Source organism: Aquarana catesbeiana, linkage group LG04 (genome assembly GCF_042186555.1).
Source record: "Aquarana catesbeiana isolate 2022-GZ linkage group LG04, ASM4218655v1, whole genome shotgun sequence".
Taxonomy (NCBI): domain Eukaryota; kingdom Metazoa; phylum Chordata; class Amphibia; order Anura; family Ranidae; genus Aquarana; species Aquarana catesbeiana.
Genome location: NC_133327.1, coordinates 574,021,718 through 574,044,495, shown reverse-complemented (window position 1 = coordinate 574,044,495; position 22,778 = coordinate 574,021,718). Strand labels below are relative to the sequence as shown.

At 44.4% G+C, this 22,778-nt stretch overlaps 1 protein-coding gene across 2 annotated transcripts in view; it reads right to left on the bottom strand.

Moving 5' to 3' along the window:
- Positions 1–18,911: 18,911 nt before the first annotated feature.
- XPO1 (exportin 1) overlaps positions 18,912–22,778 on the bottom strand; it is a 96,998-nt gene continuing 93,131 nt past the window's right edge. For both annotated transcript variants that reach the window (XM_073628082.1, XM_073628083.1), the window contains exons 24-25: positions 21,428–21,524; positions 18,912–19,954 (exon numbers count right to left, since the gene is read on the bottom strand). In XM_073628082.1, coding sequence (XP_073484183.1) covers positions 19,808–19,954; positions 21,428–21,524 — 244 coding nt within the window. In that variant the 3' untranslated portion in view covers positions 18,912–19,807. The remainder of the gene's footprint in view (positions 19,955–21,427; positions 21,525–22,778) is intronic.

Genomic DNA, 22,778 nt, shown 5'->3' with positions numbered 1-22,778 from the left:
GAAACAGGTACAAGGGAATGGCAGAGCTGTTGATCAGGCAGCACTGATCAGAGAGTGAAGCCAGCCTAAATAGACTGATTGGCGCCAAAGGGCGCGCGCGTGCACCGACACGCACAGGCATGTGCGCGTGCACCCGCACACCGGCGTGCACGGCAGGCCCCGTCGGATGATGCAAACTAGTGCCCAAAGGAGCACACGCGCGCGCCCGAACACCAGCACGCACCCCAAGGCCAGCCGAGTTGCACATACCAGTGCCCGCAGGAGCATGCACAACAGGACCAACAGGAACGCGAGCGCCAGCGCGCGCCGGCGCACCCCGACCCCCACAACGAGCAGCACCATGTCCACCGAGGTAGGCTCTCTGACAATGACGAAAGCACTCAAGCGGAGTGTGGGACGTTTCGTTACAGAGACGCTATCCTGTGTTCGTGTTAGAGACTTGCTTGGCTGACATTCCTTCTGGCTCCCTGACGTTTTGGCTTGTCTGACTATCCGTTCCAGTTCCTGAACTCTGGCTATTTTTTTTTTTTTTAAATTCCATTATTTTATTATAAAGAAGGCATAGATACATAGTCCAGTATACAGCAGGTCATACATTTTCATACATTAACATGTTTTGGGTCCGATAAATTGAGACCGTAGACCAAGATCAAGTTATCCACCAAACAAGTGGGGTAATACATGTGTGTTCCAGCCAACCATATATCATTCCTAAACATAGTAAAGCAAGGTAGCCTACAAATGGGCCTCCTTGCATAAGCTTTGAACAGATCTTAAACAGTATTGATATGGAATGTAATGTTTAAAACATTTTAAGACAAATGTGTCTTATACTATATGAGTGTATATTTCCTGCTCACCGTGAATAACATATTCTCATTAATTCGTTAGCGCCGTCACCACGGCTACCTGGTGAGCTTATCAGTACAGAAGAACAGAAAGAGGAGGATAGAGTGAAGAATAGGAGGGAAAGCGGGGAGAAGGAAAAACAAGAAAGGCTTAGGGAGGAGGGGGAGAAGAGAGCAAAGAGGAAGGGGGTTTGAAGGGTATGGCTGCGACACCGCCCCCCCCATCGAATCTACCTGCCAGACCCCAGAGGGGCGTGTACAGGTGCCTGTTTTAATAATATTCATGGGGTTGCCATCTCAGGTAGGCTGGGTTTGTGCTTGAGCCAACTCCTGTAGATATGTGTTAGTACCAACAAAATATCTCCAGGGTCTCCACTTATCAATAAATTGTTCCTCCTTGTTTTGTAGAGTTGCAGTCAGTTCCTCCATACGTAGGATACAGTTTACTTTTGAGTACCACAGGACCCTTGTAGGTGGGAGGGGATCCCGCCATAACGCGGGAATACAAGCTCTTGCTGCATTCAGGAGTTGCATTGTCAAAGTTTTCTTGTATTTACGGGTAGGTTTTGTGGTTAGGTGTAGAAGGCATGCAGCTGGGTTATCTTTAAGTTCGACCGAGGTCAAACTTTGAATAGTCGAATTCACCTTCTCCCAAAAGGGTCTCAGGACCGGACACGACCAAAAGACATGTAACATACTTCCCACTTCTGTGCCACACCTCCAACATCTATCCGACAGTGTAGGATTCATTTTGTGCAACATATATGGGACTCTATACCACCTGGTCAGGATTTTGTATCCCGATTCTTGATAATGGCTCGCAATCGAGGACTTGTGTGCCAAAACCAAGGCCTTCGCCCTTTGTTGTGTGGTAAACTTAGTCTCCAGGTCTCTTTCCCACTTCAATATGAACTCTGGAGTCGTGTCCTCCCCCTGAATAGTGAGGAGGCTATATAAAAATGAGAGTGTATGTCTTATCGATTCTCCAGATTTACAAAGGGATTCCAGAGGAGTGTGACCACGAGGGACATAGGGGGCCTTCTGAAGAGTCTGCAGAAAGTGTCTAAGCTGGATGATGCTGAGACTGTCTAACGGAGGTTCAGTGAGTCTAGAGATGGTGGAAGAAGATGGAAGCTCTCCCTGTGGCCAAACCTCACCCAGAGACTGTTTCTCATAGGTAATTAGTCTCAATCTACGACTTGTAAGTCCGGGAGTAAAATCCGTGTTACCTATGATAGGTGTCGGGGGGAAGGTAACAGTGATATGTCCGTAGTACGGAATATTTTCCTCGCTAACAGGAGGGTAGCTCCTATTAGCGGGTGGGTTTTCTGGTCCTCCAGGAGTGGGGACAAGAGCCACGGGGACGAGAGCAAGGGGATAGAGGAGTCCTCAATTTCCATTCCCACCCATTGTTTTGAGTCCTTGTTGCAGTGCCAGTCAACAATCCTGGCAAGGTGTACAGCTCGGTAGTACCAGAAGATGTCTGGGAGACCAATGCCCCCACTCTCCTTGGGTCTGGACAGTGTTTGCATGTTTATTCTGGGGGATTTATGAGACCAGATAAACTCCCTCACAATAGACTGTATTTGCTTAAAGAAGGTCATTGGTAACTTTATCGGTAATGTTTGGAGTATATATAAAACCCGGGGTAAGGCCGTCATTTTCAGGGCATTGCATCGCCCAAACCAGGTCAAAGTGAGTTTGTGCCAAGTCTGAAGGTCTATTTTAAGTCTCTGGAGTAAGGGTTGAAAGTTACTTGTGTACAGGTGTGCCAAGTCCGGAGTGATGTCCACCCCCAGGTAGCGGATAGATTTCTCCGCCCATCGAAACGGGAAGGATTTGCTCATATTTACTGCTTCCGTGGCTGGTATTGTGATATTCAACACTGCGGACTTAGCACAGTTGACCTTGAAATTTGAAACTTCGCCATACAACCTTAGCGCTGACAAGATGTTGGGCAATGAGATCCGTGGATTGGAGACGAAGAAAATCAGATCGTCTGCGAAAGCCGTGATTTTGTGATGTCCAGAGGACTTCGTAATCCCAGTTATATTGGGATTCCTACGAATGCTACACAGGAACGGCTCAAGGGTCAAAATAAAAACCAGTGGAGACAGGGGGCACCCTTGTCTTGTCCCGTTGGAGATGTCAAAAAAGTCCGACCGCCACTCATTGACCCGTACCGCCGCCGAGGGAGCCGAGTAGAGAGACGATATCCAGCCTTTCATGTTTGGGCCAACACCAATATGTTCCAGAGTGGCCCGCATAAAATGCCAGGCCACTCTGTCAAAAGCCTTTTCCGCGTCCGTAGATAGTAGCAGAAAAGGCTTCTTGAGGGACCGCGCTTCGTGTATAAGATTGAGGACCCTAATGGTATTGTCTCTCGACTCCCTCAGCGGCACGAACCCTGCCTGGTCAAAGTGGATCAAATGTGGGATATGTGGCAATATTCTGTTAGCCAGAATTTTGGAGAACAATTTAAGATCTACGTTTAGGAGGGCAATCGGGCGGTAATTACTGCAGTGGTTAGAATCTTTCCCCTCTTTTGGGATCAAATAAATAAATGCCCATAGGGAGTCTACCATGTTGGTGTTGCCCTCTTTTAATGTGTTGTAGGCTTTCAGAAAGTGTGGTGATAAGTTAGACCCAAAGGTCTGGTAGTAGGTCAGGGTGAAGCCATCCGGCCCGGGTGCCTTCCTAGGCTTCGTTTGAGCCAAGGCTAGTGAGAGTTCTTCAGGTGTGATGTCCGCCTCCAAGGAGTCTCCTACATCAGCTGGCAAAGTAGGCATACCCGAAGACCTGATGTATTCACCCGCTGCCACCTCCCTCTCTGTCAGAGGCCCATCAGGTTCCCCCCTGTGTAAGTTATATAATTGTTGATAGTAAGCAAATTCATTAGCTATATCCCTGGAGGTATGGACTGTAGATCCCTGTGAGGTCACTATAGAGGGAATGTAGGTGCGTTGTCTCGGGTCACGAAGGAGTCTGGCCAGCATGGTACCTGGCTTGTTAGAGAATTCAAACATGGACCTTCTAGCCCAGGCCAGATTTTGTACCGTTTTATGGTACAAAAGGTCTTTCAGTTCACCCCTTGCCTTTAATAAAGCCTTGAGGTGTGTTTCCGCTAAAGACTTCTTGTGGAGTAACTCAAGAGACCGCACCTGGGAGATCAAAAGATCAATCTGTTTGGTCCTCTCTCTTTTTTTTGCTGCCCCAATCCTAATTAATTCCCCTCTTATTACACATTTATGGGCCTCCCATACTGTCATTGGAGACAGCGAAGGATCTATGTTTTCTGAGAAGTAATTGGTCAGTGTCCTGCTTATCTCTTCACGTACCTCTGGGATTTGTAGTAGTGAATCGTTTAGTTTCCAAGTTGGGGGGGGACCTGAGTTCTGTATCCCAGCATAGGGTTACATGGGTGGGGGCATGGTCAGAGAGGGAAATGTAGTCAATCTGGGATGCAGTGACACACGGTAAATCTTTATGCTGGATCTGAAAGAAATCTATCCTGGAGTATGTACCATGCACCGCAGAAAAGTAGCTAAAATCCCTCTCCCCAGGGTGCATGATCCTCCAGGGGTCAACCAACTGTAGGTTGGTCAATTCTACCTTGAGATTTTTAAGGTATGAAAAAGACAAATGAGACGCCCCTCTCGATACGTCTAATAATGGTTCTGGAGCAAAATTGAAATCTCCGCCCATCAGGAACAAACCCTCTCGGAAATCCAGGATTAAGGGAATGAGAGATCGCAAAAAAGACAGGTGGTCAGAATTAGGGAAATAGACGTTTACCAGGGTCACTGTGGTATTTCTGATTTTGCCTTTTAAGAACAAGTATCGGCCAAGTGGGTCAGCTCTTTCTTCCAACAGCGTCCCCGGTAGTGATCTGGCTATCAATATGCTGACCCCCTTTGATTTCGATAGAGGGGAGGGAGCATGGTATACATTGGGGAAGTCCCTATTACGGAGTCTGGGGACTGCCGACTGCTTGAAATGCGTTTCCTGGATGAGCGCCACCTGTGTGCGTGTTTTTTTGAGATCTGAAAGCAGTCTGGAGCGCTTTTCCGGTGTAGCTAGGCCCCTAACATTGAGGGAGGTAAATTTTATCTCCCCTCTAGAGTGTGAACCCGGAGGCACTCCCGGGGGGGCCATGTCGCGCACCAATACCAAATCGGGGGAGGATAAAAATAAATCAGAGAGGTATAAGGAAGGGATAAAGGGGGAAGGGATAATGAAGAGAAAAAGAAGGGGTGGAAAGGAGGGGTGGAAAAGGAAGGGAAGGCTAAATACAAAGGGAAGGACGGAGAGTAGGGAAAAAGGAGGAAGTGGAGTTGAAAAAAGATGAAGGGAAATACTAGGAAGGATAAATTAATTATCCAACTGTTGCTATACTAAGCCTTGCGCAAGTATGCGCTTCCTATTAGTGGGTGTGGAAGACTAGATTCTGCGACACCACAGGAGACGTGTCGCCAGGAGAGAACCGGCATGATGAGCAATACCAGACTATTACCGCTATAAACAGAAGACAAAATAAAAGTCCATAAACAACTCTGATTCTATGCTGTAGAACCTTCAGGCTGTGTGTATGTAACCTCTTACAATGAAATGTATATCAACTAAGAGATCTACATGAACCATCATTCCTAATACAATATAAGTATTGCAATTATCGCTCTTGACTAGCAGCAAGAGGGTAGTAAACTAAACATGACTCCGTAGCTTTTAAATTAGGGCCCCCCCTACACCTCCACCTCATGTCCCAAATAAAAAAGGAAAGAAAAAAGATAACAAAGGGTAACAAAAATGCCCTTAGCAAAACTGTGGAACAATGAGGGGGAGGTGCGGCGAGATTCCTCCGCATCATTTAAATCGAAACACTAATTCAAGGCACTTCATCTTTTCACGAAGGGGTAAAAAGTCCCTCCAACATACACATAATATACCCCTTAAGCACTTTATGTCCCACTCATGAAACTTAGTGGGTTTTTTATGAGTTCAAAAAAGGATATCAGTGTGGTCTAGGATTCTGGGGTCCTCAGGAGTCCCCTTCTCGCTTTTCAGTAAGTATCCTTCTGTACCAGTGTGATCTATTAAGACTCCGGCGAGGTAGGATTGTCTCTCGGAGTTATCCTGGATCTTGAGCGCCATTGTCGTCTGCTGGATCGTTGGGGTCTTGGTGATGCAGATCGCAAACTGTTGAAGGTGATCGGGAAGTCCAACCAGTTGGGTACCGAGAACCCGGGGATCGCCAGGAACCTGAACAAGTCCGGAAGTTGGTCCGGCCAACGCAGCACAAAAGAGTTGTTCCCTTTCAGTACGATCAAGTGGAAGGGGTGTCCCCATCTGTAGGTGGCTCCTGTCGTTCTGATTGCTTCTAGCAATGGTCCCATTTGGCCTCTCATGCGCAGGGTGAGCCGCGATAGATCAGGGAAAAGTTGCACCGATGCACCATCAAAGTCCAAAGGGCCCTGAGACCATGCCCTTCTCAGTATTTCTTCCTTGATTGTGTAATAGTGAACTCTCGCCAATATGTCTCTCGGTGCGAGATCATCTCCTCCCCTAGGACCCTGCACACAGTGCACGCGGTCCAGTTCCAACTCCGCTGTAGGGGGCTTGTCCAGCAGTCGATTGAATATGGCCACGATCGTCGCTCTGAGATCTCCTCCTGAAGTGGCTTCAGGCAGGCCGCGCACTCTGATGTTGTTTCTCCTGCTGCGATTTTCGCCATCATCTATTGAAAGTTGCATCAGGATCAGGCGCCTTTTATACTCCACATGAGCCTTTTCCATGTCTGACATTCTTGATTCCAGCAGAGAAGTAGATGTTTCCACCTCAGATACCCTGGAGTCTACAGTATCTATTCTCTGCTTAAGATCATGAATTTCTTTAGATAGGGTATTCACAATAGAAGCTGCAGATTCTGTGATGTCCTTTTTAGTGGGGAGGAGGGCGATTATCTCTTTCCAGCATTCAGGGAATGATTGCTCCTGGGTGTTAGCAGGCTGTATGGATGAGCAGCTATCTGCCCCTGGAATTTCTGGGGACAAGATCGGGGAGTCTGGTCTGTTAGGAAGAGACCCATTACCTTGTGGGGCATTAGGGAGCCCCTTGCCTGTCTTCTTGAGCGATGCTGTGCCTGCATTGCTAGTGCGTGGCGGCGCCATCTTGGACTCCGGGGCCTGCGACGGAGTTGCCGAATTCCGTAAAAAATAGGCAGCAATGTCCGCGGTTCTGTTAGCTGCGGGTGATCCCGGAGGTCTGTCCGTCATAGACATGTAGTTTTTTAAGCCGGTACGTGCGCTAAGTCCGGTTCTCAGCCTGAACGAGGCATGGAGCTCCCAGGAAAAGCAGCCTCACAGAGCCATTGCCAAGCCACGCCCCCTCTGGCTATGTTTTGACTACGTTTATCTTTTTTTTATTATTATTAAACAAGTGTGATTTAACTGTACTTCTGTCTCAGTCTGATTCATGGTTTCTGACAGGAACTGGGAAAAGGTTCAAGTAGAAACTGCAAAACCTTTCGTCCTCTGGAACTGTAACAATCACTCACTGAGTTAGAAGATGATCAAGAGCCTGCAAAAGTTGCAATCTTTTTTGCAGGATTATAGAACATTTGAAAGCATAAAGCGTAGAGGGGGAAAACTTTGGAATTCTTACCTGTACTCTTGAGCAGTTGTACAGAAGACCTATTTGTCCACTATTTCCCCCTTCAGCGAAAGTCTGCAAACATCCCCAAAGCGAGTGTTGGCATTCCATCATTGAAAGAGACACTTAAGAGTCCAGTTCTGCTTTCTTGGAAGACCTAGACTTCTAACGTAACTGGTCATGAGGCCGAAGCCTAAAAGCAGCGAAGGGACTGCCTTTTGGAAGCTGGAATCGAAGTAGAAGTAGCAGTTGCCAATTCCTCCCCCACCCAAAAGGAAGGGGAAGGAGAATGCTTTTTCTGATCATCTCCCCCCACAGTGGTGAGTATCCCGGAGGGCTGTTGCTGTATCCCCGCCAAATACCTGATAAGGGAAGGAGTTCTGAACCGCTTAAGACCCCCAGATCCTCAGGGGAAGTTGCCACAAGGGGGTTACATGTAGCATTTTCCTGACCTGATGTAGATACCTGTGGCCCTTCCACCCCGTGTTTACATCTCTCTGCCTGAAAACATATGGCCTGCTGATACTAACAATGGAATCTGTGCTAAATAGCAGTCCCAATCAGCTGAGAGGATACTGTGGAAAAGCAACAGTAAGCTGGTTACCCTAGAAAACAACCCTACTGCTTTCCCCAACAGGTGTGCTTACAAGTCCTACAATACAGTTTCTGAAGCTGGTGAGCATGCCCTGTGTCTCTTATAATGTATCCTCCAAAGTTGCTGCTGCCTCTGCCTCCTTTGCCTATTGACATGCACTGCTTCACTGTCCAGCTTCCTATGCCAGTAAAATAGCTGCTTTCATAAAGCCCCATCCCTCTGACAACATCGTGGGCCCAATACTCCTGGCCTAACAGTAAACATGGTGGGTCAAAGCTCTCTTCTCCTCTGCTCCTGATATTGTTCATTAAAGAAAAACACTGAGGCAACACAGTGTAAAACAATGTTCACAGACAGCACCCAATTAAACAGTACTGCTGCCCCGAGTGGTTTGTTAAAAATAAGATACAGGCAGCTTCTGAATTGTAAAGCTTCTGCTCCCTGGATCAGAGCAAGTGAAGAACACCATACCAAGGCAGCGAAGAAACACTTCAATAAAGGTGGCAATCTCTATTTGCACCATAGGACTACCCGGGCACTCACCATTCTCGCTGCAGGATCCAACTCTTTAGGTTCAATAAGTTTTTATTGTTTTAACACTGTGAGGGGGTTAGCTCGGCAGCGGGTGTGTGTGACCCCCTGGATGGGTTCACCACACAAAATCAGGCACAGCAGACAGCATTGCAGGTGAAAATAAACAAAAGTGCGGTTTATTTATGCTTTATGCAGTGAAAATATAACAGCAAAACAAAAAGAAACATGAAAAGAAATCCTGTGAAGATGGACTCTACACAGGCTTGTTTATTTGCTGAGATTTGCAAATGGACACGCCAAGTCCAGGAACTGATGGTGCATATAAATGCACCTCCAGCAGTAACGCAGGAGCCAGAGCCCAAGGTTAACCCGCCTGATGGTTTTTCTGGCATCCCTCATATGTTTTCCAACTTTTAAAATAGTTGTATGCTGCACTTTAAAGCAGGGGTCTCAAACTCAAATTACCTGAGGGCCACAAGACAAGTTTTCATATCCCATGGGGGCCGCATGCAAACGTTCAAACTTCAAAAACAACAGTACTGGTGTCAGCGGACGCATTATTAACCCCCAGCACTGTTAGTGGACGCATTATTAAACCCCAGCACTGATGTTAGCGGACACATTATTAAACACCAGCACTGGTGTCAGCGGACGCATTATTAACCCCCAGCACTGGTGTCAGCGGACGCATTATTAAACACCAGCACTAGTGTCAGAGGACGCATTATTAACCCCCAGCACTGGTGTCAGTGGACGCATTATTAACCCCCAGCACTGGTGTCAGTGGATGCATTATTAACCCCCAGCACTGGTGTCAGCGGACGCATTATTAACCCCCAGCACTGTTAGTGGACGCATTATTAAACCCCAGCACTGATGTTAGCGGACACATTATTAAACACCAGCACTGGTGTCAGCAGACGCATTATTAACCCCCAGCACTGGTGTCAGCGGACACATTAATAACCCCCAGCACTGGTGTCAGCTGATGCATTATTAACCCCCTGCACTGGTGGACACATTATTAAACCCCAGCATTACCCACTATACTCCACAAATGCCCCCCTATACTTCATGAATACTCCCCACACTTCACAAATCTCACTCAGCCTCAGTGTGATGGCTCACTTACCTCTCCTCCTGGCATTCAGCTGGTTGCCTGATCTGCTGCCTCCTGAGACCTCTCCTCCTGTCAGGTCCTGGTTTCAACACAGGGCACCCCAAGAACGCCACGATCCCCTGCCCTGAGGTGACAGCAGGACCCTGGATCCGGGGCCCTGGTCAATCATCAGTGCCTAGGTGGGCGGGGCAAAGGGCAGATCCTCCCTCCGCTCTGTTCTCTCTGCTCTCCTGTGTCTGTATCCAGCTGGGCTGCAGCAGCATGCGGCGGAAAGGACACAGGAAACGAAGAGATAAAGCTTTTTGGCGCGGCGTGCCCCCCCCCCCGGCCATTTGTAACCGGTCCGCGGGCCGGTACTTTGAGACCCCTGCTTTAAAACATGACTAAAGGCAAAGCTTTTTTTTTTTTTTTAGTTTTGGATAGAGGGGAGGTGTATTAGAACACTTGTCAGTTTTTATTGCTGTCTATGTCCCAGTTAGGGAGATTGACCCTATTTGTCCGGTTTACGGTTATCATCAAAAGCTAAAGTAAAAGAAAATCCCAAATTTTTGGTTGTCCCTAGAAATGTAACAAAGGGGGAATCTTCCAATGGGGACATTAATTCTGGTGACCTGGGGGTCCCCAAGAAATTCCCTTCATTTTCAGGGATTTCCTCTCACTCCGCAATGATGATCATGGCCGTGCTCACTCAGCAGAAACTAACCTTAGGTCATTGCATCTGGGTAAGCACGCCTCTGAACAATACTGTTCTGATTTCCGCCACTGGGCGCCTGACTGGAATGCCTGGGCTCTAAGAAGCCAATTCAGGTTAGGCTTATCAGACTCCCATTGTTAAATGAAGCCATGCAAGTGACCATCTGTATAGACAAGTGTTTATGGGAAAGGTGTGCTAAGGAGGTTTGCTTCTTTGCCCCCTAGTATTTATATTTCTTCATCAGAGCTTTCTGGGTCCTCTCAGCGCCGGTTCACATTAGAAGCGGCACGACTTGCAGGTCGCCTCACCGAGGCGACCTGCACACGACTGCCGCGGCGACTTGCAAGACGACTTCTGTATAGAAGTCTATGCAAGTCGCCCCCAAAGTAGTACAGGAACCTTTCTTCTAAGTCGGAGCGACTTGCGTCGCTCCGATTAGAACGGTTCCATTGTACAGAACGGGAGGCGACTGGTCAGGCGGCTAGGTCGCCTGACAAGTCGCCCCCGTGTGAACCAGCTCTTAAACTCTCCAGAAAGATGAGCCCATGCAAATTGGCACTATCCATTTATCCTCTGGAGAAAAGACTAGAAGACGATCCTAGGGACTTTGTTTATATTGTGGCAACCATGGCCACTGTCACCAGCTTCCCTAATAAGCCGGGAAACGTCAAGAGTCTAATGTGGGTGGGGTCTGCTTCTTTAGACTATACCAAGAGGTTTTCTTTGTGTTTGTTGGGTATATATAGGTGAGGTGATCAACTAGAAAGATTTTCCAGTGGAGGATATCGTCCCTATAGTAAATATATTGCAACAAACGGTAGGTAGGATTTAAAAAAAAAAAACAAAAACAAAAAAACACTCCAGTGATCACACAAGTACACTTATGTAAGAAAACATATGTACAAAATCTTTATTTTAATAAAATATTAAAAACACATGTCAAATTGTGATGGCTTGCATACTGATACCAGCAAAACATTATCCACTACAAACATGTATAGCCGTTTGGTCAACACGAGGAACTAGGGACATAGTGTTTCGCAGAAATGACCGCTTCTTTAGGGCCTCTTAAATGTACATGATCACACAAGTGGATTCTTTTTCAGGGATTTAAATTTATATACTTTTCATGCATTTTGTAACTAGACCACACAGTATACAGAGATGTACTGGTGGAACATCCAGAGAGGTACAGTCTCGCCGGCCCATGGGAGAAAGTTCATCCCCAGAGTAGAGCGCTTTATACAGAAAGACCCCAGAGTTTACACACAGAAACCTAAACTTCCTCTTGTAGAGAAAAGACATCCAACCTCTCAGGTCACCAGCAAAAATGGAGGCATTCTAGGTGTGGGAGGGGTTATACTGGACTGATCACTTTTTTTTGCCAGTGTCCAAAACCTCCTATATGCAGCTGTAAAACCCAGTTGTATTTAAATCCAGTGCACCTCAACAAAGAAAATGCAGCTCATCAACTGGGGGGGGGGGCTTTGGGGGCTAGTGTTTGCAGTCTGTCACCTTGACCTGTGTCTCACCAGTGCTACGAGATCCTGTCACCGGCCCGGCTCACCTTCCACCCCTTCTTCGTGACCACAGAGAGGGAAGGGAGTAATGGTGCTAGGAGAAGGGGAGCAGGCGCCATCTGATGGTCAGAGCATAACAGTGTAAATTGTGCCGCCTTGCGCTGCCTGCAGACTGGCACCCATCTGCGCCCTAGGGATTGGAGACCCCTACTGCAGAGGAACTGGAAAAGCTACTCCGTGGGACAAGAGCTTGTTCAGGGCATTCTGTAAATCTGACTGTCCCTAGGCAGACTTTTGGTTGATTTTAGAGAAGCAGTGAAGGGGTGGAGTTTTTAACTATTTTGTACCCCTTAGAAACTCCAATTGAACCCAGAATCTGGGATGTCTGTAATCCAGAGACAGGTAAACTAAGAGACATCCAACTCTTAGCAGTGATTGCACTCCTTCCTTAGGAACAGGACTTTGGGGAAGCCTAGGTAGAACATTGAAATGCTGTGGGTTTCTGAAGAGATAAAAAGCCCCTGAGAATGGAGGTTTTGGAACTTTCTGCTGTAGAATAACTACTATTCCTCCTGTGACATCTTTGATGAATTTGTCAAGTGCCTCACCAAACAGACATCCCCCTTCAAAAAGGCATCAAAGTGAGTAGGCAACTGCAACTGACCAGGCCTCGAAGTCACAAGATTCTGTGCATGTGAAAGGAAATTAGAACCATTCTGGAAATTTGTCATAACTTGTTCCAGACCACCCACACAAATGAGCAAGGCAGAAGAGCTGGGTCTACAAGTGTAGTCTTTAAAAACATCTTAAAGCTCCTATTAGAAACTCAGAGAATTAACACACCTGAGTGACAGTCAACAAGCCATATCCCATTCATTTCAATGGCTCCTTTTCACGTCTGAGCTTTCTGTTGCCTGAAGCAAACGCCTGTCGCTCAAAAAAGTATGTGAGCTTTTTAGCAGATTGGGCCCCATAGACTTGATGGGAATGCCTGAAAATGAGCGACATGAGCGTTTTGATTGTTTTCTACTCAAACAGCAGCTCTCCACCCTTATTTTCCTCCACCTCTCCTCACTATAGTGCTTTTTATTGGCTAAACAAAAACACATGAAGCTGTAAAATGCTGTAATAAGCTTCTAAAAACACTCAAATAAAAACGCCTGAAAATCGCTCTGCTCAGGTGTGAATGCAGCCTAAGATTTTTCAAGAACTCTTGCAGCTTTTCCTCCACCAAATGCATGCACTCTGTATGTGAATGAATCGCAGCCCCACCTCTCTGATGTCCTGTTTCCTTCCTTTTCCAGTGCTAATACTATATGTCCCACAATCCTTTGAGCCTCTGTACCTTCATGTGGGTGGTGAATGGTGTCATACCGCCTCCTTTCTCATTCCTGTCTTGCAGCATGCCAAAGAATAATGGCTTACTGCAAGACTACAAAGGAATTGCTATGGAGGTTTTTATGAAGGCATTTCCTTCATATGTAAATTAATCACTTCAGAGAGTAGGATTCTCCATATTCACACTGGTCAACATATATAACTGGGCAGAATTGAAATCTAATTGTGATCCATTCAATCCTGCCCAGCAGCAGCACAGCTAGCTTTCAGAACATTGTTCCTTCTTGAACAATGCTGGGATCTGTGAGGTGGGACTTGGGAGGTTTGGATTCTTCCTGTAGATGTGACTCGGCAGGTTTAAATGCAAATTAGGATGTACCACCAAAAGAAAGTTTTATTTGTTGGGAAAATGTTTTTGGGTACAGCGTTGCATGACTGTGCAATTGTCAAAGTAACGCAGTGCTGTACAGCAAAAAATGGCCTGGCCATGAAGGGGGGTAAACCTTCCAGAGGTTAAGTGGATAATAATGCATTATTTGTGTTTGCGTTTTAGGATTAGGGTTGCACGTGACCTGTATGAACTTTCATTTCTGTTTTGCACTTTTTTGGTGGTTGATAGCTTTATAGGTTATCATAGCATCCTTTTGGTCAATTAGCAATTATTGTTCATGGTGGATAAATGCATATCCCGAGGGCAAGAATATATTTTAAAGGAATAGCCCACTGTTTTTTTTTTCTCATCTAGTATTCAGGGTTCTGGCACAAGATTGTTTTAATTATTTTTTCCTTACAACCTGTCTGGGTTTAAGCAAGATTGTCAGTAGGGCTGGAAAAAAGGGGAAATCTCCCCAATGGGACCCTTAAAGCGGGGGTCCACCTACATCAACCTAAAAAAAAAAAAAAAAAATTAAAAGCCAGCAGCTACAAATACTGCAGCTGCTGACTTTTAATACATGGCCACTTACCTGTCCCAGGGTCCAGCGATGTCGGCAGGCGACGCCGAGAACCCGCTCGGTTCTCGGCAGCTGCCGCCGCCATCCTAGGTGGGGGAATCAGGAAGTGAAGCGTTGCGGCTTCACTTCCCGGTTCCCTACTGCGCATGCGCGAGTCGCGCTGCGCATCGTAACTGGTCCCCGCTATCTCCTGGGAGCTGTGCGTTTCCCAGGAGACGGCGCGGAGGGACAGGAAGAAGCATAGACTCCCATGGGAGTCTATGCCGGAAGTGGGTGCAAATACCTGTCTTAGACAGGTATCTGCACCCCCCTCCCCCCTGAAAGGTGCCAAATGTGACACCGGAGGGGGGGGAGGGTTCCGAAAAGCGGAAGTTCTGTTTTTGTGTGGAACTCCGCTTTAAAGCGGTTGTATTGTCTGCTTGGTCATTTTTACCTACATGTAAGCCTATAATAAGACTTACCTAAGGTAAAATGAATATCTCCTAAACCTGCACAGTTTAGGAGATATTCACCTTGCATGTCAGCGGCGCAGGTCCGAGGTATTGTGCCAGAACGGAGGTGCTCCTGCTCACATGCGTGAGTGACGTCATCGCGGCTAAGGCCACTCATAGCGCTGGAGTCGCAAACCCAGAAGAAACACTGAGGCAACATGTCAGCTCCCTCAGCGGTGACCGGGCAGCCCTGCAGGAGCTTTGTTCTAAGGCAAGTATTTCATAATGAGCTAGTATGCAGTGCATACTAGCTCATTATGCCTTTGCCTTACAGGTTTTTGTTTTGTTTTTTTGGGCATACAACCGCTTTAAACAGTAAAAGACAAAATCCTGACTAACGCTTTCTCTGCCAGGTCAGTACATTGTACGAACCTGACAGCAGGGGGTTTTTACACAAGTAGATTCCTGCCTTTCAGATGGAAACTCGATTGCTTCTACAAACCCCCCCGGTAACAGCGCCCCTGCCATGTATCCCAGGCTCCACTTCCCCATCTGCTGGCCTGAGACCAACATAGTTGGTGCCGCCGAGTAGAGGGGAGGGAGCAGAGCAGACACACATCCACTCTCCTCCCCTCCTGGTTACGGACCCGGAAAGCGTCATTTTGATATCACTTCCAGGTCAGCTTCTCGGTGTCCCTGGCCAGCATACCTGGGAAAGAATGTAATGCAATGCGATCTGCATTGCATTACATTCAATGGAGCACAGTTGGAGACATCCGGGGTGTCCCATTAGGAACAACCTGTTACCAAAAAATAATCATAGGGGACTTATCCCATTCTGAAAAATTTTACACACAAGCACATAAAACCCACATCGGGGTGCTTACACAGGAAAACGTCTAATACAATACACGTGTTGCATATCACTGTGCATGTCGGGGTGAGAGCAATATTTCTAGCACCAGACCTCCTCTAACACTAAACTGATGGCCTATAGGGGGCGTTTAAAGTGTCGCCTATGGAAAAAATAGGGCAATTAGGTTTTTCGACACTTCTTGGGCTCACATGAATTTAAGGTTCGACATGTTGGGTATCTATTTACTCGGTGCAACCTCATCTGCTAGATTGTATGAAAAAATGTGGCAATTTATGCAATTTGTGTGCCTTAAAATTAACTTTAGTATATTTTTTTACTGAAACTTTGCGGCAATATCGTGACACATAAAAAATTGAACTACCACCATTTTATTCTCTAGGGTGTCTGCTTACAGAAAATATATAAAAATGTTTGAGGGTTTATGTGATCTTCAGGCCTATCATTCTTGTAAACATGAGCACAAAATTTTTTTACCAAAACAGCTCTGGCAGCGAAATGATTAAAATGTATGTCTGGGCTAAAAAAATTGCAGAAAACCTCTGCAACACATGACAGCAATAAAAACCTGAGAAAGGTTGTAACCCTTTCCTCACACTGTGCAAAATGTAATAAAATTGAGCTGGCGGGAAAAACTTAAAAAAAAGCGTATCTTTACCCATAACAACTTGATAAAAAAAAAAGCAAAGAACATATATTTGACATTAATCATGCTGCTATCAAATTTAGTGTGTGCTGTAAATTGCCTCCATCATTGCTCCTGTTTCTTCTTTCCGGAGGCTGCCACTTTGCTGAAGCCCAGAGCCCCTGAACAGCAATAAATCAAAGTGAAACGAAACCCATCGATCTAACAGTTACAATCTTGAAATGCCAGGATTTCTGTCACATTTGCTTGTATCCTCAACCAAACCATCACATGGCAGGTGTCATAACTGATCACATGCGCAGCACCATGGCAGTTGCAGATCAAACTAAAGAATGTTCCTTGGCAGTAAAGATTGGAGGGTTCAATTCTGCTTTAGGACCATCATACCATACCATCACGCTACAAATTCATCAGTGCCTAAAAATAGAGCGCAGCTGAGCATGTGCACAGCAGGGTGAGAGAGTGCATTACTGGCTTTTAAACAGTTTAGGTACTTTTTAAAAATTTTACATAGTTATACCTGCAAAAGGGGCCAGCCTGAAGTGATGATCTAGCAGTACTTAAGTTTCTGACTAAAGTTCCACTTTAAATTCTGTATTGTCAATAAATACAGAAAATTGATAAAGAGCAGCATTACCCAGACAAAAACACACACACACAGAAAGCTACCGAAGGATCTGTAAAGGTATGCTCATCAAGCGATCACAATGGCAAGTCTACATTTCTGGTGATACCCACCCAGGGCTCACCAACAGCTGGCACTCGTACTGTACTACACACTTGATTTCAAAATCTCAGCTGGCAAATGCCATACTCCGTATCAAGGCAGATATTCACCAACTGTACTAGCTGACTTGAAAACAATTTTAAAACTTCCAAAAAAAAAAAAAGTGCATACATCAAATCTAAGCATTTTCCTAAAGAATATTTGCCTAGACTTCTCAGGATTCTGGGAGGATTATAGGCCCTATGGATTGAGTTGGTCAGCATTCTTCTCTCTTGCTCCATAGAAAACCAACCTGAAACCATTTTGTGAACATCTGTAAAGACCAAGTAATATTTAGAGCATAATAGCAGCTGGTGTTTTAACTTTGTAAAAACCTGGTGTCTGGTTGATGTCTATAATAAATACAGTGGGTAAAATAAGTATTGAACACGTCACTATTTTTCTAGGTAAATCTATTTCTAAAAGGTGCTATTGACATTAAATTTTCACATGTCGGTAACACGCCATGCAATTCATACATATAAAGAAACCAAAACGAATACATTTAGAAATTAAGTTAAGTGTAATAAAATGGAATTGAACACACGTACAAAATCCTTTGTTGGTAATGACAGCTTCAAGATGCCTCCTGTATGAAAAGACTAGTCGCATGCATTGCTCAGGTGTGATTTTTGCCCATTCTTCCAAACAGTTTTCAAATCTTGAAGATTCCGTGGGCCTCTTCTATGAACTCTGATCTTTAGTTCTTTCCATACATTTTCTATTGGATTCAAGTCAGGTGATTGGCTGGGCCATTCTAGCAGCTTTATTTTCTTTCTTTCTTTGAAACCAATTGAGAGTTTCCATGGCTTTGAGTTTAGGATTATTGTCTTATTGAAATGTCCACCCTTGTTTCATCTTCATCATCCTGGTAGATGGCAGCAGATTTTCATCAAGAATGTCTTGGTACATTATTCCAATCATCCTTCCTTCAATGACATGAAGTTTGCCAGTACCATATTCAGAAAAACAGCCACACACCATGATGTTCCCACCTCCAAACTTCACTGTTGGTATGGTGTTTTTGGGGTGATGTGCAGCGCCATTTGACCTCCAAACATGGTGTGCATTAAGCCATCCAAACAGTTCAATTTTGGTCTCATCTGACCAGACTATTCTCCCAGTATTGTCTAAATGTTGTGCAGCAAACTTTAAACAATATTAAACATGCTTTTACTTCAGCAATGGAGTCTTGCGTGGTAAATGTGCATAAAGGCCATGGCGGTTGAGTGCATTACTTATAGCTTTCTTTGAAACAACTGTACCTGCTAATGCCAGGTCTTTCTGAAGCTCTCCACAAGAGGTCCTTGGCTCTTGGACAACTCTTCTGATAATTCTTTACACTCCTCTGTCAGAAATCTTACGAGGAGCACCTGGCTTTGCCTTTTTTTTGTTAAATTATGTTCTTTCCACTTCCGTATTATGGCCCCAACAGTACTCACTGGAACATTCAGAAGTTTAGAAAACCTTCTGTAACCAATGCTATCAGTATGTTTTGCAACATTAAGGTTTTGAGGGAGCTCTTTGCTTTTACCCATCATGAGATATTTGTGTGACATCTTGGTAATGAGACACCTTTAATAGGCCATCAGTTGAGACTGAACCAGCTGATATTAATTTGCACTGACAAGGGGCAGGAGTGCTTTCTAATTGATAGATTTCAGATGGTGTCTTGGCTTTCCGTGCCTTTTTGCACCTCCCTTTCTTTTCACGCATTCAATACTTTTCCCCTGTGTCATTCCATTTTATGACACAGAACTTAATTTCTGAACTTGTTTTTTTTGTATGTATGGATTGCATGGGTTGTTACCGGCATATGGTGAAAATTTCATGTCAATGGACCTTTAGAAATATAGTTACCTAGAAAAATGGTGACATGTTCAATACTTTTACCCGCTGTATGTAGGGACTATGGGTATAAATTACATAAAACAGACGCAAAAATAAATGTAAACCAAGTTTATTTTGCTTTTTTTTTCTTTTAAGTAGTAGTGTTCTTAAAGCACTACAGCATGGTAAACAATGTAAATTAGTACAAGTCATCTCAAAAGCCAGAATTTTATGAGTTGTTAAAAAGATGCAAGCCTATTCTAACAGGATAAATATTTTTAACCATTTCACTTCTCGTTAATGAAGGCTCACAAATGAGCAACGCTCCTCATTGAGGAAAACAAAAAGCTGTTGTCGACAAAGCGACAGCACACACACAAAACAAAAACAAAAAAGTGTAAAAATAACTAACTGTACTGTGTTCCCATACTTTCTGAAGTTGCTTTACAATGGGATGATATGCACATGATCTTGCTGCAAAAGTTTATCCAACCTGCAGTCTGTATGTTATTCAGCTCACCTCAACCCAAAATAAACCTGCTCATTGTTCAGAGAATGCAGCCCTGATTGATTTGTCTTCATTAGTCAATTTGTCATTCCAATTCCTTCTAGTCTGCAAGATCCACTAGAAGGAAGGCTAAACTTATAAAAGAATGAAAATATGACATTTCTAGTTGGGGAGAAAGAAATTTGCGGCAAAACATTTGCAGAGATGTAAATTTGAAGTTGCTTGTCCCCACAAAACAAAATGGTGGGAGTATTTAATGGGGGGGAACTAAATTTTAAATGTCATGCAAACCTAAAGATGACCAAAGCTTTAAACAATGGAAGGATATTTCACAGAAAATTTCTTATACAAAAACGCATAATAAGAAAAAAGGGCCACTAGGTGTCATTATAATTTACAAATTGGCATCATTTTGGTCAACGATAATCAAAGTGATGTTTTCCTGAACAAAGTTGATGTTCAGTGGGAGGAGGGAAAGTAACATTAACTTGGTTTCTAAAAACTAATCACACATTTCTTCAGGAATCTCATGTGGATTAAGTATGCCAGGAACGGACATCTGAAGCTTGTGTTTTTCTTCCTGGGCTTGCCGAAGGGCTGTTTCCCTTTCTTCCAGAAACAAGTCTGAAGTGTCTTCACCAGCAAACTCCTGCAATTGGAAGCAGAGGCAATGGATTAACCATAATGGAAAAAAACCTAGCTTAAAGTCCATCTATAGTCAAACAATTTTTTTTGGACAGAGTGGGGAAGAGTCTAAACAGGTGTCAGGGTACTTCCCCTCACTTCAGGGACAACTTTTACCAGAGAAAGACGACACAAAAAAGGTTGGGAGAAGTTCTAGCATTTCCCTACTTACTTCTCAATGGACCATCTACTGATCAGCACACTCGCGCTTTATTCGCTCTTCCTTCAGCTTTCTAACTGAAAGCCTTATGGAGATATGGGCAAAAATCTGGAGGGTGCAGGAGCCTGACAATGCGCCCACAATCCACTGATTGCAAGTGCAATGCTTTTTAGGCTCCTGTAGGGAAAAAAGAATCAATGCACACTTTTTTTTTTCCCATAAGAAAAAAAGTTTTTTTTTTTTTTCCTTTAATCACTTGTGGACCACACGCCGTCGTACGTCGGCTGTTTGAAGTGGAATACCGTTGTTATGGCAGCTGCCATAACCCGGGTATCCTCTTCAACAGCGGATGGTCCTCTTTCAGATAAAATTGGCCCTCACAGCAGATTTGCCACACGATTACTTTTATCAGGGGCATCAAACGTCACTTCTGCCCAATGGTCTTAAAGGGGAATTTTTTTTTTGTGCAAAAAAAAAACAGATTTTTTTTTAACTGCATTTAAGTGTAAATCTGAGGTCTTTTGGACCCCCAGATCTCACATTTAAGGAGGTCCTGTCATGCTTTTTTCTATTACAAGGGATGTTTACATTCCTTGTAAAAAGGAATAAAAGTGACCCAAATGTATTCATTTTTTAAAAAGGACAGTGTAAAAAATAAATAAAATGTAAAGCGCTCCGCCCCTCTGAGCTTGTTAGAGCGAGAGCAATAATTCTAGCACTAGACTTCCTATGTATCTCAAAACTGGTAACCTGTAGAAATTTGTAAACGTCGCCTATGGAGATTTAAGGGTCAAAGTTGTTTCCCACTCCATGAGCGGGTGCAATTTTGAAGCGTGACACGTTGGGCAAGAATTTACTCAGCGTAACATTATCTTTCACATAATAAAAAAAAATTTGGGCTAACTTTACTGCTGTATTTTTTTAATTCAAAAATTTAATTTTTTCCAAAAAAAAAAAAAAAAAATTGCGCTTGTAAGACCGCTGTGCAAATACGGTGTGACAAAGTATAGCCACGACCGCCATTTTATTCTCTAGGGCGTCTGAAAAAAAAAAAAGCCAATGAACCCACAGTAAGATATGGGGGGCATCATTGTTAAAGGGGGCTTTCAGATTCTGTATAATCCCACAGATAAACACCCCCACACACACCAGGCCAGGGTGCCTTAATTTAATATGCTCTGTTGAATTTTTTTTTTCATATAGTATGAGTAGACTTTAAATCGTAATGGAAATGGAAACTGAATCCCTTGGCTGGGTATCAAACCAGGCAATATTTACCTTAATCTGTACAAGGAAATCCCTAAGGTGTTCTTTAAAAGCAGGAATATCCTGATTTAAACTGAAGAGACCAGTCACAAAAAGTTTAACTTGGGCACTAAAGAAAAAAAAGAAAAAAAAAAAAAAAAAAGTGTTTATAAACAGAAAAATAGCATATAAATTGCAGACATTCAGACATACATGTAAAGGAAATCACTTGCAATTAAACTTCCCATTTGTTTTTGAAGCCTTCTATATCATTGTTGGCAGATATCTCCTCGTAAGCAAAGGCGAGATTTGCCATCCACCTTATGTTTTACATGAGAGTAAGCCCAACCATGATGAATAATGGTTCTTCTACAGGAACTGTGCAAGTTGCCAGTATCAGCCTTATCTAGTAAGTGGCACAGCAGTAATACTAAGGGGTATTGTTTTTATTCCATTTAACTTTCCATGGGGCTCCAACCTAACAATTATGCAACCTTAATGCCACCAAATTATTTAACTCTGCCCAGTATACTCACAACCTCCGATCAGGAGACCTTCCAGCAATGGTGATGTTCTACCTTCATTATTACAGAATCCCTTGCCTGAAATCGTCAAGTATGGCAGTACAGAGATTCCTTCAGCTGCTTACCGTTTCCACAGCACTGTGGATGGCGAAGACTTTTTTTGGACAGAGGCCAGTTTTATTGGACGTTGTAAAGCATTCCAAAAATTGCACTCAGTCATCACTTTTGATGACTTTTCTGAAAAACCTAGTGGTCTGTTTTTTTTTTCTGTTTTCGTTACTGCCCCACCCCCACAAAAAAAGGGCATGCGGTCAGTGGTGACCTGCATACTTGTTTTGGGCCAGGGACATCAAGATCTGAAACCACAGCATCAAGCACAATAAAAGTACTACCATTTTCAGAAGCAGGGGTCAGCAATTTCTCTCACCTGTAAATCTGAAAAATCAACTGTTCAACTGATAGGATGATAGTGCAGCCTCATCTCATGGAGAATACATTGAATTTTTATTTTCTTCGTATTCTCACCCTGTCAGAGCAGAAGTATCAGAGTATAAAGCTTTAAGGCAGGGGTGCTCAACCTCTTGATAAGCGAGGGCCACTTAAGTGATTTAGTAACTGGTGGCGGGCCACAATGAGCTATGGGTTTTTACCACCAAACCGCAAATGTAAATGAGACCTTACTGTCCTGAGCACCCCATAAGGCTGCTTTCAGCGCAGTGCATTTGCAGCTTTCCTGCAGGTTAGCTGCACTGAGCCATAGACTTCTATTCTATTACATCCTGTGGGTGCGGTGCACTTTCTGAAAGCACACCAAACCTGCAGGAGATAACCGAAATCTATGGCTCAGCGCAGCTAACCCC